Source organism: Sapajus apella, unplaced genomic scaffold (genome assembly GCF_009761245.1).
Source record: "Sapajus apella isolate SASKATOON/1434 unplaced genomic scaffold, GSC_monkey_1.0 scaffold68, whole genome shotgun sequence".
NCBI classification, from domain to species: Eukaryota; Metazoa; Chordata; class Mammalia; order Primates; family Cebidae; genus Sapajus; species Sapajus apella.
The window spans coordinates 8,065,976-8,084,546 of record NW_022437008.1 but is presented as its reverse complement, the minus strand read 5'-3'; the positions used below and the strand labels follow the sequence as shown (position 1 = coordinate 8,084,546).

Here is an 18,571-nt window from a genome sequence, read left to right as displayed (position 1 = left end):
TTTTGTTGGATCTTCCTCCCAGGACAGTGGACAGCCCAGCCAGCTGTAAAGGCCTCTCAAAGATCTGGAGTAGAGGTGTCTCACCACATTCCATTACAATGACCAGAACCTTCAGCTTTATTCCCTTGCTCATGTCCACAGCCCACCCGCTGAGTCCAGACCAGAGCACCATGCTGCATAGTTCCTAATATAGCAAAACTATTCAGCATTTTTGGTGAAATTGGCTGTAATGCTTCACCTATTCCCTTTTTCACTGTTAGCAGGCGAACCACCCCGGAATCTTTCACAAAACAGATCCGAATGACAAACACCGTGGTGCCCTTGGAGGGCTGAGGCTGTGTTACTGGGTCTGATCCTACAAACCTGAAAATTCTGAATCTCTCAAGCAACAAGATTTCCCAGAGTCAGCTCTGGCCCTTAACAGGCACCACTTAAAGCCGTGAGCCCGGCTAGGATCGCTACATTTTAGCCAAGAACACCTTAAAATGTACAGCCCTACCAAAAGAACTAATACAAATCCAGAAGCCAGGCTAAAGAAAAAAAAAAAAAAAAAGTCGATGTCCTTTGTTGAAAGCCAATTGCGGAGTGAGTGGGGTGGTGAGGCTAGCCCACAGCGGATTTAGGTGACGTGGGGAGATGCAAAAGTGAATACACGGTGACTTCTAAACGTAGACGTCTGAAAGGGGCCGTGAGGGCCAGGCAACTGGGCCCGAACCCCGCCCGGGAGCCGGGGTTTGCAAGAAGCTAAACCCGCTGGAGAACCTCCCTCTCGCAGGTCCAGCCCGGCCGGCCCGGAATGCCCGTGGGCGGGGCCTGAGCTTCGCCCCGCCCCTGCTGCCCGCCATTCGGGTCACCTGACCCACTCGCGGCTCACGTGATCCGTCCCCAGCGCCGCCATTTTGGAGCTCCGGATGAGGAGGGGGAAAGCGGGGGAAAAGAGGGAAAAGAGCCGGGAGAGAGGTGGGCAAGGACAAGGGCGAGGGCACGGCCGGGTCCTGGCTGGCCAAAGGAGGCTCGCGGAAGCAGCAGCCGCCGCCTGACCGCAGGTACCGCGTCCCGGGGCCGCCCCTCTGCCGGCTGTTAGCGCCGCCGCCAGCCATGTGCATCCTCCCCTCAGGCCTCTGCCGGCGCTTGCTTCCTCCTCTGCTGGCCGACCCCCGCCCGGTGCTAGCCACATGCCCCAAGTTCCGTGTCCCAGTTCTGTCGTCTGTGCAGCAAGGCCTGCGGAGACCCCGGGCTTGCCCTGCAGCTGGGGGTGGGGGGAACCTGCTGCTCCACGCATACTGTCACCAGCCCCGTGCGCCCGCAGGCCCGCCCGCAGGCGTTGCTTCCTTCTGCAGACGTGAGATCGCTTAGGCCAGCGGGGATGGAGTCAGCCACGATGTTCTCACAGCATCTTTTGATTTATTTCCCAAGCCCCCTCATTCCCCATCATCTTAGTCCTTTAGCCAGTGCGTGGTGTAGAAAAAGCTAGTAGAGAAACGCAGTGCTGGTCTTCGCATTTATTACCATCCTCTTCAATAGAATAAACATCTCCAGAGATCACGGAGACCACTGGGGAAAGTTCCCACCTCTTAAGACCTGGGGACACCGGAATGAATGGTTTGTTAGAAGGCCGGGGAGATTAATAAGGTGGAGGCTACTTTCCCAACCCCAAGGCGGTCTTTTTAAGTTTCTGCAGTGGGCTGTAATTTGCTGTCAGTCTGCGTCGCTCTTCTCAGGCGATTACTGGATTTATCACCTCTTTGGAGTTTGCACTTTCTCCAGTACTGCGCTCTCACTCAGTGTATGGGTTGCGTTATTGATTAAAAGAAAGCCTGGCCGGCCCTTCATTCCTTTACCTCACTAACTCGTTGAAAATTAACTTCAGGGGAGGCCTAAAGATGTTTTTTCTGCCCTGACAGTGAACTATTTTATTTAACCGTGATCGATAAGGTAGTTGCATTCTAGGTGAAAAGAATAAGCATTTTTTATCTTTTAGATTTATTCTAGCCAGTATAAGAAACAGTGGCAAAGAAATGTAGGACCAGAGTAGGAGACTGCATTGGAAGATACATAGGTCACACCACTGTGTCGTGTCTTTTTATGCTGCTCTTCTGCCTACTATGCTTGCAGAATTTGCAGAATCACTCGTTAGATTGTATTTTTAGTTTAGATTAAAATAGCTATGTGCAATTTATTGTTCCATTCTCATTAGAAAATGATGTCAGTAAAACCAATAGTGTTGAGTCCAATACGTAAATTCTGAGGTAAAACAAAATATACAATTATTGGGAGAAGTTTCCAGAGCTAATTTTTCCTAACTTCTGCAAAATCCTCAAGTCTGTTTGTTAGATAAATTATTTAAATTTGCATTATGTAATGAGATTGCATGAACATTCCTCTGAATTTCTTTTTACATGGAATATTGAGAAATTTTTCGCTGCCAAAAAAATTCATTACTTTGTTTCACCAAGAAAGAGAAATGTTTGATACTATATACTTTCGTTCTTGGTCACAGCTGGATTTTGAAGATTGATCCAAGGGACTGTATTAATTTCAGGAATTGATTTGAAAGACACTGGCTCTGCCACTTAACAGCCATGTAACCTTGGGTAAGTCACTTAAACCACACTGAGTGTTTCCTTATTTATAAGATTGTATAACACCCACGTAGCCCGTCCCAAAGAGTTACTAGGATCAGATACCACTAACATGTTTGATTCAGCCTAGCTGTAAGGAGCTGTTATTCCTTTCAGTATTTATATTTTATACATTTTTGTTCTCATTGAGAATTAAAAGGAGAATTGGTACATTAGAGAAAGCATGGTTTTAGAATCAGATTGGCCTGGATTCCTGTTCTTAAACCAGTTACCACTTTATGAGTCTCAGGTTCCTCATCTGCAAAAAAAAACAAAAACACCATAATTTGAGTATTACACAAAATCTACATAGGCATTGCTCCCTAGACTTGCACCTCATGGGCGAGGATTTCCTCAGTCATTTTTGTAGTCTCCAGCACCCTGGTTGGCACATTATAGGTGCTCAATAAATGATAGTAAATCTGAATATTGGTTAATGTTAGTTAGACCTTATGTCTTCATTGCAGCTGCCAAATTAGAATGTTCTCTCAGGCTATGTGCCAACTAAGAAACTCCAGACTATGAAACTCATATACTTGTGATATTTATACTCATTTTTTTCTTAGTGGTAATTAATAATTACCTTGAGCTCAGAAGATTTTAAATCAAACTATAGCCAATATAGTGAGGTAAATCTATAAATAATGTATAAGCAGCTTCCAGATAACTTTATAAACAGTTGATAATTCAGGGACCTGAAAGTTCATCTAGCTTCACCGTCTTGTTTTACATCTGACAATCTAAAACTCAGAGACAGTGACTTGCCTAAGGTCACACAGCTAATTGAGGGTACTTTAGGGGAGGGACCCTTGAGCTTACATCACCTGCCTGCCTTTGGCTGGAGCAAAATAAATGCGTCATATTTTAGAATCACGATAATCTGGAAGAATGGGGAATTTAGTGGCCATTACTTCTATAGCACATTTTTTTTTTTTTTTTTTTTTTTTCAGTTTTGGTATAGCACAAAATTTTGGAAAAAAACAAATTCTTATTCTGAAAGAGAAGGTTCTTTTGTATCATATTGTACTGTCTTTATATATACACAGAAAATTATAGCCTTTTCCCCAGGCCCACATGAATTGTTCAACTTGATTTTACTCATGATAACCATACTGCTGTAACTGTAAGGAACTAATTAGATACCCAGATAAACCAAATAGCAAATTATAAGGAAGTAAAGACAACTGAAATAATTTGGCTCTTAACTTTTCGTGAGAAAGATATTAATTAGAAGCGTTTGCCTGTGGAACACTGTTGTCAAGGAAAGATTTGAGAGACTTGGTGGAAAGGGTTATGGAACTTTTCTGGTTTGAGATACAACTTTTGTTTACTTATTTGTAACAGTTTAATATATTCAATCTAACATTGTTATGTCTGAGCATTCCAAACAAGGAATCTCCTGTTTTGCTAATGCTTGAAGTCTTCTTTCCTCCTAGTGAACTTTCCTATTCAGCCATATTGATCTTTTCACTCACCCCTAGATAGCATGCTTATTCTCACTTCTAAAAATATAGTAATGTCATGGCTGCTTTTCTTGTCACTGCTACCCTCGCGGCAACTTGTATCAGCAGTATTCCAAGGAAGCAAATGGCACGTTGAAATGAGGATAATTCAAGGAAGGCATATTTACAAAGATATTAATAATAAAGGTATTGGACTTAAATAAGCAAACCACAGCAGAATGCAGTTATCTGGAGCTGGCTGCATCAGGAGAGGGAGAGGTATCAGAATCAGAAGAAGGCTCTTGAAGAGCAACCTGCCTGGAGAGAAATAACCTCCTGTTGAGAAACACGGCCAATCCAAGGTGACCTAGAGATTGTGAACCAGGACAATGAATATTCTGATCTCACTCTGCTACCTCCCTCTGGTCTGTCTTCATTAGCTGACCTCAACCAGAAACCACAGGGCAGGGGAGCCTAGTGATGTAATCCCTCCTGAGACAAAACAGAATGGAGAGGAGGGTACAGTGAGCCTAGAGGGGAAGCAGATGATGTCTGACCTGCTGCCCATCCTTTGGGAACCAGTGGACATCTTACCTCTCCGTGAAGCTTTTGCTTACCTTGCTAGCCCAAAGGAGCTCTTCAGTCTCAGGATTTGGTCATTGACTGTTGCCTTTTCTTTTACCTTGCGTACCATTGCATTGTTAAAAGCTTTTACTTATTAACTTCCTAATGTTTGCCTTATCCACTCAACTCAGTTTTAAACTACAAGTATTAAGAATTTAAAATTTTTCTGTTTGTCTTGATACTTTGCCTTGCGCTTCGTACGTAACAATTTTTACACACACACACACACACACACACACACACATACACACATATTTGTATTTCTGCATTAGTGGTCTAAGTAAAATTTCTGTGCATGTACATAAGTAGAAAGAACAATGAATTCCTAGGTACTTGTCATTCAACTTCAATCACATAATTAGTCATTGTTACTTTATTCTCATTCTGTCCACCCCACCACTGCACTATCACCATGGTAGCTGTTTTAAAGCTGTGTTCATGTTGATCTCTTGGAGGCCAGGGAGAGTTTGCAGCTTGTCCTTGTTTATGTTGTCATTATTGAGCCACTGACGTTGTAGGTATACTCCTTATTTCATCTCTTGTTCAGATTTACTTCACTTGACATGCAGTCCCATATATATGTATTTTTGCATTAGTGGTCTAAGTAAAATTTTTGTGAAAATTTGAAGAGCTGGCCTTACAGTAACTTCCCCTCTGTGTGTACTTTATTATCAGCTATTTATCTAGCTTTTTTTTTTTTTTAACAGAGACTCGTTTTTATTAGATTAACCTGTGCATTGATTTTGCATGTGGACCCAAACTGGTTTTTCAGGTGTTTCTTGATGTATTTTATGTTGTCATATCTGTTTTATAGCTGCCATTACTGTATTTATCCCCAAATGTATGCAGCCTTTAAAATGAGACACTTACATAAATGTTCAGGGAAAATTGGAGCATCTGCTGCAAATTTCCATTAGCTCTTAATGCCTGAGCAGACACTGCTTTAAAAATCTGAATGTTTTGTCAGATTCTTTTGTATTAGTCTTTTTCTTGAGTTAAGATGAACTCCTCCTTCTCTTCATTTCACTCTCTTTTTAAGGTACACACTGAAATATCCACAGGGAGCAATTTGCACTGGTCTCTGTCACTTCTCTTATATCATTAAGTAGAAGAAAGATAACATGAGTCACCTTTGTAACCCTATGTGTGTGCAGAGTCTCTTGAACAAACAGTCGCTTGTTAACCTCCAGATGATTAGTCAGCCTACATGAGTGTTACATTTCATGGGGAAAGAGACCTTAGATCTACAGTAGAGAGCCATATCGTGTCCAGAAAATTGAATGTTTGAGGATTCCTATTATTAAACTTACTATTTAACCAATTTGCATTTAACCATTGAACTGAAAGAAATAAAGCCTTAAGTTAATCACCTTAAAGGGAAATCAGTAGTCACATGAAGAGCCACAGCTCCCCTTGGCCTAAAAATGCAGAATTCTAAGACAATAAAGCGACTTAGGAAGTCACAAAAGGGTTTTTCCAAGGAAACAGATAGTTCCCCCATTGGTCTTTTCTTTAATGATTTACAGCTGTGTATAGAAAGCTAAAAAACTTTCGTTCCTTCTACCTGAGAAAGATAAAACAGAACTAGTCTTTTGAGAGATTGTTTAAGGGAGAGGGCTGAAGGACCACGGGCCTTTGGGAGCCAGGGTAGGTGTCATGTTGGAATGGCCATGGAATGTCTATTCTGCTGTGAGGGCAGTTAGAGACAGTGGCAAAGAGAAAAGCTGATCCCATAGGGCAGAGTAGTAGGAAGAAGGGAAGACGTAGTACTGAAGAAGCCAAGAGTAAAGTGTTTGCGTTTTTGCCTCATGTGGACCTAGATCTAGAAAGCTGGCTTGCCAGAAGGAGTAGAAAATGAGGAAGAAAAGCCAAAGCTGCTGCCCAGAGTTGTGGGCGACCTGGCGCTGAGGCTGGTCAGAGCACTGTGTGGGGGAGAGGGGAGGGCGGGGCCTGGCAGGACATTAGGTATCATCTTGGCAGGGGCTGAACTGATTCAACCGTGCAGGGAAGAACAGCCATGATTCACCACCTAAAATAAGAATTCAGAGCCTGGGACTGAAGTTTAAGAATAGTGTGGTCTTTGGTCTATAGCTAGTGCCACTAAAAATTTTGTTGGCATTTATTGAATGTTGTGAGTAAGATTCCAGAATGCACCTAAAATGTGGAAAAACAAAACTTGTTGCTGGAAAAAAGCCTAAACTTAAAAATGTGATCCAAGTCAACAAATTAATCTCACTTTAAGCCAAAGGAAATGTTTGAAATGAAAGTACTGCCAGGAAATATAAAGAGTATTCTAGACTTAGGCAGAAAGATTTGTGGGTATTTTATGTTTAGTGACTTCCTTAGCCATAATGCATTATTACAGCAAACAGATAACCCCTTCTAAGGACTCTGTCATAATCTGGACCTAAAACAACTGGGATATCAATTGCTTCCTTCTCTGATGTCCCTTACCCTTTCGGGAAAAAAAAAAAAAAATATATATATATATATATATATATATGTGGATATGAGTAATAGTTGACCACTAATGTGACCTCTATAAAAAAACCACAGCATAATTTGTGGTTTATCTTCAGGAAGATAAAGGAAGTAAAAGTAGGAACTAGATCATTGCTTTTATTTAGTTTCGTATATATAGTACTTTCCCAATTTACTACGCCCTGTACATACTACATGACTGTAGTGTCACAGTTCCAGAGCTGTGGGGAGAAAAAAACAAATTTGAGATTTTAGCAATAAAACTGCAGCTGTATTTGGTATAAGAAATATACCAAAGAATTGTATCAGTCACTGGCTTTACAGAGTGATGTTTCACAGTAACTGGAGAGGGTTTCACATGTCTTGAGAATGGCCGTGCTCCTTTAATCAAGGAATAGGAGCCTCTCTTTCTTTCTTTTTCTTTCTTTCCCCTTCCTTCCTTCCTTCCTTCCTTCTTTTCTTTCTTTCTTTCTCCTTCATTCCTTCCTTTCTCTCTTTCTTTCTCCTTCCTTTCTTTCTTTCTTTCTTTCTTTCTTGACATTGTGCAAAAGGGAGGGAATACTTCTGGTCTTGCTGGATGCTGAGGGCAAAGAAAGTGCAGAAAAATGAAGAAAAAGATCATCATTTGCAAAGAAAAAAGTGATGGAGGGGGGTATCTTCATCATTAGTCTTGATAGAAGATTGCATTCTAAAGAGAAATTCTAGCCAACTTAAATCTATACTAGGGATAGCCAGGCGTGCAGATGTGGAGCTTCCAGCTTAGAAAATACTTAGACACTGAAATTTGCTTATATTTCCTAACTTACATGCCTATAACTATCCTGTAACCTGGTATTTTTGTTTCACATTATCCTTTTTAGATATGGAAGAAAGTAGCAGTGTTGCCATGTTGGTGCCAGATATTGGGGAACAGGAAGCTATATTGACTGCTGAAAGTATCATCAGTCCTTCACTGGAAATTGATGAACAAAGAAAAACTAAACCAGATCCATTAATCCATGTTATCCAGAAGTTAAGCAAGATAGTGGAACATGAGAAGTCACAAAAATGTCTTTTAATTGGAAAGAAACGCACACGTTCAAGTGCTGCAACACACTCTCTTGAAACCCAGGAGCTTTGTGAGATTCCAGCTAAAGTAACCCAGTCACCTGCTGCTGATACTAGAAGAACTGAGATGTCACAAACAAATTTTACCCCTGACACTCTTGCCCAGAATGAAGGGAAGGCCATGTCTTATCAGTGTAGCCTTTGTAAGTTTCTGTCATCATCTTTTTCTGTGTTAAAAGATCATATTAAGCAGCATGGTCAGCAGAACGAAGTGATACTAATGTGCTCGGAGTGCCATATTACATCTAGAAGCCAGGAGGAACTTGAAGCTCATGTGGTGAATGACCATGAAAATGATGCCAATAGCCACACCCAATCCAAAGCCCAACAGTGCGTAAGCCCCTCCAACTCTTTATGTCAGAAAACCACAGAAAGAAATAACGAAACCATTCCAGACGTCCCTGTAAGTGTGGACAATCTGCAGACTCAGACTGTCCAAACTGCATCTGTGGCAGAAATGGGCAGGAGGAAATGGTATGCATACGAACAGTACGGCATGTATCGATGCTTGTTTTGTAGTTATACTTGTGGCCAGCAGAGAATGTTGAAAACACACGCTTGGAAACATGCTGGGGAGGTTGATTGCTCCTATCCAATCTTTGAAAATGAAAATGAGCCCCTAGGCCTGCTGGATTCTTCAGCAGCCTCTGCGCCTGGTGGGGTCGACGCAGTGGTCATTGCTATTGGAGACAGCGAACTGAGTATCCACAATGGGCCATCAGTGCAAGTGCAGATTTGCAGCTCAGAACAGTTGTCATCTTCATCTCCTTTAGAACAGAGCACAGAAAGGGGAGTACACCTAAGTCAGTCAGTTACCCTGGACCCCAGTGAGGAAGAAATGCTGGAAGTGATTTCTGATGCAGAGGAGAATTTGATTGCTGATAGCCTCCTTTCATCGGCACAAAAAATCATCAGCAGCAGCCCTCATAAAAAAGGTCATGTTAACGTGATAGTGGAGCGATTGCCGAGTGCTGAAGAAACACTTTCACAGAAGCGCTTCCTCATGAACACTGAAATGGAAGAGGGAAAGGACCTAAGCCCAACAGAAACCCAGATTGGGCATGAAGGAACGGACGATGTTTATCATGCTGATAAATGTACTGTTGATATTGGGGGGTTGATCATAGGCTGGAGCAGTTCAGAGAAGAAAGATGAGTTAATGAATAAAGGCCTGGCTACTGATGAGAATGCCCCACCAGGCCGGAGAAGGACAAATTCTGAGTCTCTTCGACTGCATTCATTAGCTGCAGAAGCCCTCGTCACAATGCCTATAAGAGCTGCAGAGTTGACAAGAGCCAACCTGGGGCACTATGGGGATATAAACCTTTTAGATCCAGATCCTAGTCAAAGGCAAGTAGATAGTACGTTGGCAGCATATTCAAAAATGATGTCACCACTTAAAAACTCTTCAGATGGATTAACTAGTCTTAACCAAAGCAACTCCACCTTGGTAGCACTCCCAGAGGGTAGGCAGGAATTGTCAGACGGGCAGGTCAAGACAGGCATCAGCATGTCCCTACTCACCGTCATTGAAAAATTGAGAGAAAGGACAGACCAAAACGCTTCAGATGACGACATTTTAAAAGAGTTGCAGGACAACGCCCAGTGCCAACCCAACAGCGACACGAGTTTGTCCGGAAACAACGTGGTGGAATATATCCCGAATGCTGAACGACCCTACCGTTGCCGCCTGTGTCACTACACAAGTGGCAACAAGGGCTACATCAAGCAGCACTTACGAGTCCATCGACAGAGACAGCCTTATCAGTGTCCTATCTGCGAGCACATAGCTGACAACAGCAAAGATTTGGAGAGCCACATGATCCACCACTGTAAGACAAGAATATACCAGTGCAAGCAGTGTGAAGAATCCTTCCATTATAAGGTAAGCATTGGTTCAGGAAGTCTTTCAGAGGACCTTAGCATCTTAGAGTGAGAAGGGCACTTTGTAGATCTAGTCCAACCACCTCGTTTTATTGATAAGGAAACTGGGTCCCAGAAAAGTTTGATAATTTGTCTGACGGGGTCCCAACTTAATCAGTATTAAAGTTGGAACTGAAATCTCGATCTTCCAAATTTCTGCTGTAGAACCCTTTTCTCTGCCTGCTGTCTCCTTAACAGCCTGTGTGTTTTAATGTGTATAGTTTATTTAAAGTGTTGATTTTCTGTTGCATGAGAATTACCAGGGAGTGTACAGTAGAGTCACATCATATACACATTTGACTTACATGAATTTAACTGTACATCATCACGGCCAAAAAAAAAAATCATATTTTTCATCTTACATGGCCCCAAAATGCCAGGCATTCGCTTCGGCGTCTACACAGCCAATAGTGATTTGTATCATTGCAGATGGAAAAATGGGCTACACTGGACCTATGGCTGTGTTGTGGAAATAGAGCCATGCGTGTCGTGTTTTATGGGCAGGGTAAAGGACTTTCAAGAGTTATTTTGACTGTCTGATTTTCATCTTAATTGCTGACCTTACCAAAACCAATATCCTATATGACATGCTATTCTTTTATAAAGGAAACTTGGATTCATTGAGTCATTGGTTAAGAACTTTTCTTCTTCAATGGGCCAGGTGAATCCTTGAAAATGTTTTACAAATGTTACCCTAAGAGCTAACTAGGATGTAGAGTTTTTCCCTTAGATTAATGAGAGTTGGGGTCTAGCTGTGGTGAAAAGGTAATCAGGAATAAGAAAGCTCTGGAGTCGGAGGTTCACTGCTTCTCAGATTACACTCATGAAATTCCAAATAGCACATCCACATAGGCTGCAAAGGCGAGAAGTCTCCAGGAGTTTCTTTTGCTGCTGAGCTCTTGATTCATGGGAATGGAAGTAGAAGAGACAATCCAGTCTCTAATTGGAGGAGCACTTTTAGGTCTTCTACACATTTTGATATTTAAGTGAAAAATTAGGAGTCCGGTGATTACTGATTAGATTTATTTTTTTGAAGTTGCATTATTCTGAACACTCTGCTCGTTCCTCTCCTGGGCATGCCAGTGGTTCAGTAAACATGGACACACCATGCATAGTCACCTAGAAAGCAGTGACTTCCTTTCGGAGAATACGAAGAGAGGAACTGCCCTTTGCATGAGATTATGATTTGCTAATTTACTTCTTTCTATAAATTGTCAAATGTGTCAAATGATCTTTTAGCAGACTTAATTTTAAAATACGGTCATGTGTATTTAAAATACAGTAATGTTGTAGGTACTAGGCTATGAAAGCAATGAACCCATTCTTCTGCAGCCTCCTAAGATTTGGACATGTATATTTATTGAAAATTACATATTTCTTTTCATTTTTCAGAGTCAATTGAGGAATCATGAGAGAGAACAGCACAGTCTTCCAGATACCTTGTCAATAGCAACTTCTAATGAGCCAAGAATTTCCAGTGATACAGCCGATGGAAAATGTGTCCAGGAAGGTATCTATGTATTTTGTTATGCAGGCTGCAGTGACTCGCACATGAAGTAAAAGTGCCCTTAGTTGTCACAATTGGTTATTTTCAGGGCAAAAGCCTATATTCTCCTGTTTTTGTACCATGGATGCGAGTGAATCTGATCTCTGATTCTAAGGAAATGCCAAGTACTGAATGAAGCAGATGATTACTAGGTCCTAGGTGAGAAGCCGTAGATTAGTAAGGATTCATCTTCAGTTGTGTAGGTAGATACTGCAGTTGAAACTTAAGGGCCCCTTCGAAGGTGATGTACCAGCAAGGCAGAAAAGCTGCAGCATGGAAGCAGGCCTCCCCTCCCTCTCTCAGCACCAGTTGACCTACTGAGAACAGAGCTTTTGCAGATGGTGGGCCCCTACCCCAAACTTTAACTGGGCTTCCCGCTGTGATCTTACTCTTACCCAAGTATGACTGCCAGATTTCATCTGCATTATTTTAAAAAAAAAACACACAGAGATACACAAGATCTTTTTATGTACCAGTTAGGTAGCAGTCGACCGAGTTTCTGGTAATAGGAATATTAGAATTAAAAGATTTAATTAGAGTTCCATGAAAAGGCGGATGCCACATCCGGAGAATTAAGGATAAAGTGTACTAAGCTGTGCCGCTTTGCTTCAGCTCACTTAAATTGATATACTTTAAATGTCTCCAGTGTGGCACATAATGTTTATGGGAGATAAAACATATTGGGGTGACTTTCCTTTTTAGATTTGCTAAGAATTAAAGTTAGAAACGACTACAGAGTGAAATGTTTTACCATAATGTTTCATTAAATTATACCCCAGAAAGCATAACTGATTCTAGAATGTTTCTGAAAGAACTGATTTTGACACCACTGTAGCACCAAAATTCTCATGTCAAACAGATGTCATCCCTGTAAAACTCTCCAAAACAAAAGGAGTTTATGACATAGCATCTGTTTCTGCAGTAGATGGCTGAGCTAAAACAGTTTTGTTTCCTTTTTACAAAATATCCCTAAATGCCTCCTTTTATTTTAATTCATTATGTTTCCGTATCCCCTTTAAAGGAGGCATTAAAACGTTTGATATGATTGGACCATAAATCCCTAATGAAGGGATGAAGTAAATACTACTCAGTAGCACCACCTGCAGTTAATATCAGTGTTGGAGATGTCTTTTTTAGCACTGTCCTAAAAAGCAAGCATTTCAAACTATCCAAATGAGTTAACAGATTAAAATTCATAATTTTAATAAAAAGATTAAAGTGTCAGCTCAAAATTAAAATAACCACTTCAGATTTTACAGTGTGAGCGTATGTTCACTAATTTTATGTTGCAGCATCTTTTCTTTGTGGCTCATGCCTTTTTCTTAGGGTGAAATGTATGGATTTTTAAATTGCCTGCCCTGCCGCTTTTCTCCCACCTGGCTCTGTTTGCTTTTTTTCCCAGTACTATAGCAGTTCAGATGGCTGCATAGTTACACCTGGTTGGGTACTTTATTAATTCAGTATTAGATATTTTGAAATTTGGTTGTCAGGCCAAAGAATAAATTTTTAGCTCACAGAGAAAGTAATAATAATTCATGCTTTGTTAAAACTTCTTTAACCATTTAGTAAACTTATTAAACAAGAAGAGAGATATGTGCCTCTGTGATCCCCAGCCTCTGCCATTATGATAGCACAGATACCTTAGGGCGTGTTTTAGCTTGACATTTCCTTTACCAAAAGGCATGGCCTGCCTGTCTTGAGCTAGATACCGTGTTAGGTGCTGAGAGTACAGTGAAAGGCATCAATGCCCTTTAGGAACCCACCTCAGTGAAGAAGACAGAATGAGGCTGATGGGTATGTCAGCCAATGCCACAGGAGCTCAAATAAAGCCGCAAGCAAAGCCCTTTCATAGGGTGTTACTCCATGAAACCTAATTAAATTGTTTTTTTATTGGAAACCTATAATTTGCCAAGCCCTAGGATTCAGTCTAAACAAAACAGACAGATTCTTATCCTCAGGGAATAGACAGCTTCGTGACAGGGCAGAGATTTTACCCAGACATGCAGGTAAAGTACAGACTTTGCTAAAGGAAAAATATAGGACTTCCTAATATGCTGTGAGGTTCTAGCAGTTCCAGTTTGTAGATGAGAAAACTGAGACTTCAGGAGGCAAAATAATTTACCCATGATCATGCTGGTAGAAAGTGGCAGAGCGAGGACTAAGCCCAGATTTTTGAACTTTAAATCCAACATCCTTTCCATTGGAAACAGTTGCTTGACGTAGCACAGGCTCTCATTCTGTGCTATATTAAGTTTTTCCATCTGTCAGTTTTATTAGTTGTCATTGATCTGTAATATTTCTCACACAAAACCATTATCCAATATTTCACACTTCATTTTTTAGGGTTTTTTAAAAAACTGTATTTGGAACAGTGCCATTTATAATCAAGTCCAAGATTTTAACCTAGCAATTAAGAGCAATACTTGGATTATAATTATGATTAGTGTATATATTAATGCTATAGATTTATACCATGAAATTAGGACATTTTGTTCTGCCTGGCAGTAGTTATTAGCAAAAGAAAATTTCAATTTTAGGAAGTGTAAATTTAACTTAAGGATTTTCTTTGTTGAAATTTCAATGTGGGTTTTCTTTTGTGTAACACCACAAATTTTACTTTTATGCAGCGTATACAGGTGTTCTGCCTAAGCTTTCTTCCTGCCAAGAAACAGAGTTCTTCCTGCTCTGCCTTTTTCTTGAGCTTCCATGCTTGCTCTGTTTCTGAATATAAAGCAGTCAGAGTGTGAATAGCCTGTGGACTGTATGCTGACAGACAAGTACATGGAGCATTGACTGTCTTCAGGAAATCATTTTATATGAGCAAGTCACTCAACTTGTGTTGACATAAGCTTACCCCAACTTGAATTACTCAGACCTGTTGTTGCAGAGTGAGTTTAGTAGCATGGCTTCTTTTCATTGGATCCATGTTTCCTGCATTTCAAAGAGCTGCATATTCATGTCAGTCATAACCTTTGTCCCTGTCACCTGTCAGTTAACTAGATAGAATTATGCATTGCATAGCACTTAATAATTTGCAGCTGCTTTTCCTATCATGTTGCACTGGTAGCTGATATTTAGTGGTAAACAAAGAAAATGCACTGGGTGAAAAGGCCTTAGGCTTTTTTGGGGATAGAATGGGGTGGGGAGAGATTTCATGCTGTGTTGCCCAGGCTGGTCTCCAGCTCCTGGCTTCAAGTGATCCTCCCACCTTGGCCTCCCAGAGTGCTAGGATCACAGGCATGAGCCACCACACCCAGCCAGGCTTTTTATATTGAGTTTGTTATATATGCTTCATAGCTATACTTCATAATATTAGATTATAGTATTGTGGCTTCTTTGCAAATCAGTGTTTCTTTAAGACAGTATATCCAATATTGATTAGAGTAACGCCTGTTTAGTAATACAGATCAACAGGGTGTCTCTGATTAATTTAGCTCCTACACATTCAGCCTGAAGCAAGTTTGTTAGGATTTAGAATACTGTATATGGTTATGCAGAAATCATCTCAACCTATCTGTGTTTCTAGATCATAAGATGTTCAGTTTATATCTGCTGATAGCGTATATGCAGGAAAACCTGTAAAACCACTTCAGACTTGTTAAAACAGCGAGAAAGCCATGATTGAAATATTAATTCAACTGTCTGGTATAAATTTTCATTTACAATGGAATGTAAATGCTGTCATTTGAATCTTGTCAAAGTCTGCCACTAAAACTCTGAATTACCTTGTCTAGGAAATAAGTCTTCAGTCCAGAAACAGTATAGATGTGATGTGTGTGATTATACAAGTACAACTTACGTTGGTGTCAGAAACCACAGGCGAATCCATAACTCTGATAAGCCGTACAGGTAAGTGCTATGATTCTAGAATTTTGATGCTTGTATTAAAATGTGTTATAGTAAAGAAATAAAATGAAATAATTTAAAATGTATACCGCTTATTAAACACAGGTTAAGAATGAAGAAACTTTCACTAACTGGTTTTATTTTTTTTGGTTTTTTTATATATTTATTTATTTTTTGAGTTGGGGTCTTGCTGTATTGCCCAGGCTGGAGTGCAGTGGTGTGATCATAGCTCATTGCGACCTTGAACTCCTGGCCTCAAGGGATCCTCCACATTGGCCTCCCAAAGTGCTGGTATTGCAGGGATGAGCCACTGCACCTCACTAGTTTTATAAGTCTTGTTTCGTTTGTTAAGGAGTGTGAACTTTAAGCTTTAGTCTTAGGACAGTAGGCATTTTGTCTAGTTGATATATAGGAAGTTGTCTATATCTGTCAGTTTTATGTTTTTATTTCATATGGGTATAAATTTCATAGCAATTTTTAGTGCCTTATAGTGCATTTCAGTAATTTGGCAGTAAAGTACTCAGTATTCCAGCAAAAGATCGTTAAAACTTAAAAGCAGTAAACTTTCCTATGAAAGAGTCCATTTTTCAAAATTAAGCTAGTATGTATAGAATAAGTCATTTAATTTTGTTACTTGATTTTTCCCAAAAGCAAATTCAAATATGTATTTCAGAAAATACAGGCATTCGCAGTCAATTCAGATGAGCTGATAAATAAAAATCATTCTTTCTTAAATAAACTTTGCCTCTTAAGAGTAAATTGCTTGTTGTTTATGTAGAGTCAATGTAGATGTTTTACAGAGTTGGTCCAGCTGTCACTGAACAGTTTATTCTGTTTGCAGCTACAATGGAACATCAGGTTCCGACATCAGACCTAACCTTGTTACTATGACTTGATAGTGCTAGGCCATGGGCATGAACTCTTTCACCCCCTTGTCAAAACTTTTCAGGTTTTAACTCTCTCCCCAGATTTATAGATATGATACAAGTAAGTATCAAAGATTATTCTGTTAATCTTACTGAAAACCTGACAGACTGTCATAAAAGGTCATTGTTTAATCCCATAGTGTGGTGATCTATGTATGGTTTTGAATAGTTAATATGTGCTTAATTTTCTAACCAGCAGGCTTACCTAGAATCACTCTTCAGACAGTACATCTGTTTGTAGAGTTTTTTTTTTTTTTTTTTTTTTTTGAGACAGAGTTTCACTCTTGTTCCCTAGGCTGGAGTGCAATGGCACAATCTCGTCTCGCTGCAAACTCTACCTTCCGGTTTCAAGTGATTCTTCTGACTCAGCCTCCTGAGTAGCTGGGATTACAGGCATCCGCCACCACGCCTGGCTAATTTTAGTATTTTTAGTAGAGACAGGGTTTCATCATGTTGGCCAGGCTGGTCTCGAACTCCTGACCTCATGATCTGCCCACCTTGGCCTCCCAGAGTGCTGGGATTACAGGCGTGAACCACTGCGCCCGGCCTGTAGAGTCTTAAAACTCTGTGGAAGGTGTTTGACCTCTCAGTACTCAGTGTCTCTGTTTATTATTTTTTTTTTTTTTTCATTTATTTTTCTTTTTTTGTTTTTTTTTTTTGAGACAGAGTCTCACTCTTTCGCCCAGGCTGGAGTGCAATGGTATGATCTCACTTCATGGCAACCTCCACCTCCCAGGCTCAAGTGATTCTCATGCCTCAGCCTCCCAAGTAGCTGGGACCACAGGCATGTGCCATGACTAGCTAATTAGAGACAGGGTTTCGCCAGGTGTTGAACTCCTGGCCTCAAGTGTCCGCCCGCCTCAGCCTCCCAAAGTGCTGAGATTACAGATACGAACCATCATGCCCAACCAGTCTATTTTTATTTCAAATATTTTCAAAACTAGAATCCCTAAGAAATTTGTTCACAGAGCATAATGAAGGCCGTTATTAACCATAACTCAGTGCCATAAATTACTAAATAAGGAATAGTAAGTGGAACTGAGTATATATCCATTCGTGATTTACACTGGGAAATGTTTAGGAGAATGTGATGGAAACAGGGAATACTACCTGATAGGAGGAGGAAGCTTTGCCTTTATATTTTTGGTATCCTTGAATTTAGGCATGCTGTGCCAGATTCATGTGATAGAGGTAACAAGAAAATAGCATTTCTCTGGGTCCAGAATTAGATTGTTCTTTCATTCAAGGATAAATATTTATTGAGCAAATATTATACTTCAGGGGCCGTGCTAGGTTCTTGGACTACAGTCATAACAAAACAGACATCTTTGCTCTCATGGAACTTGTAAACAAGCGGTGAGCAAGTAAACCCTCAAATACTTAGAATAAATGTCTGAAAAAGGTTGGTGATTCTGGTTTTGTAGAGGAAGGTTTTATATCTGCTTTATTAGATCTGTCTTGCAGCTTAAAGATTCATTTTGATAGCTGTCAGTGTCTCAGGGATGTTTTCTTACGTTCTTAAAATATTCAGACTCAGGATTTGTTGCAGTTGTCCTGGGGTCTTCCTACCAGTGGGCAACATCATATGAGAATCCTCTTTGTGTAACATCAAAGAAGTCTCAGTCTGTTATTTTCCAAATTTATTCACACTCCACTTTGTCACTGGGTTTGGTGTGTTTATGCCTTAGAAAAAAATTTCGTCATACCTCCCTCTTTGCACTTATTATCAGTTTTTCCTCATACCTCTTATTTTCTAATCTCGTGGCTCTCCTTTTAACCTTTAAATACTCACCATCCTTTGTCTTCATGGGATTTGTGGTCATAGAGCATTATGGATTAACATGTTCTATACCAGGATGTTTCAAGGACTTGCTCCTCATTGTCCTATACCGTGTGCCTTAAGCTGAGCCGGTAAGCATAGGCTTCATAATGTCTGACTTAATCCAAGGATCACAGGAGTTTTTCTGGCTCATTTCATGTCTGCTTCATTCAGTTTCGTTACCTAGTGCACTTACGGTCAGAGTCTGGACTTGGTTTCTCAGAGTTCCTGCCATA

The 18,571-nt window shown here is 40.5% G+C and overlaps 1 protein-coding gene across 3 annotated transcripts in view; it reads left to right on the top strand.

The window, feature by feature from the left end:
* Window positions 1-861: 861 nt before the first annotated feature.
* The window catches only part of ZNF507 (zinc finger protein 507), a 38,139-nt gene continuing 20,429 nt past the window's right edge, over window positions 862-18,571 (top strand). For 2 of the 3 annotated variants that reach the window (XM_032249159.1, XM_032249160.1), the window contains exons 1-5: window positions 873-1,046; window positions 2,501-2,594; window positions 8,029-10,160; window positions 11,591-11,708; window positions 15,479-15,593. In XM_032249159.1, coding sequence (XP_032105050.1) covers window positions 8,031-10,160; window positions 11,591-11,708; window positions 15,479-15,593 — 2,363 coding nt within the window. In that variant the 5' untranslated portion in view covers window positions 873-1,046; window positions 2,501-2,594; window positions 8,029-8,030. Of the gene's footprint in view, window positions 1,047-2,500; window positions 2,595-8,028; window positions 10,161-11,590; window positions 11,709-15,478; window positions 15,594-18,571 lie in introns of all 3 variants that reach the window. The other variant, XM_032249161.1, reaches the window with a different exon arrangement.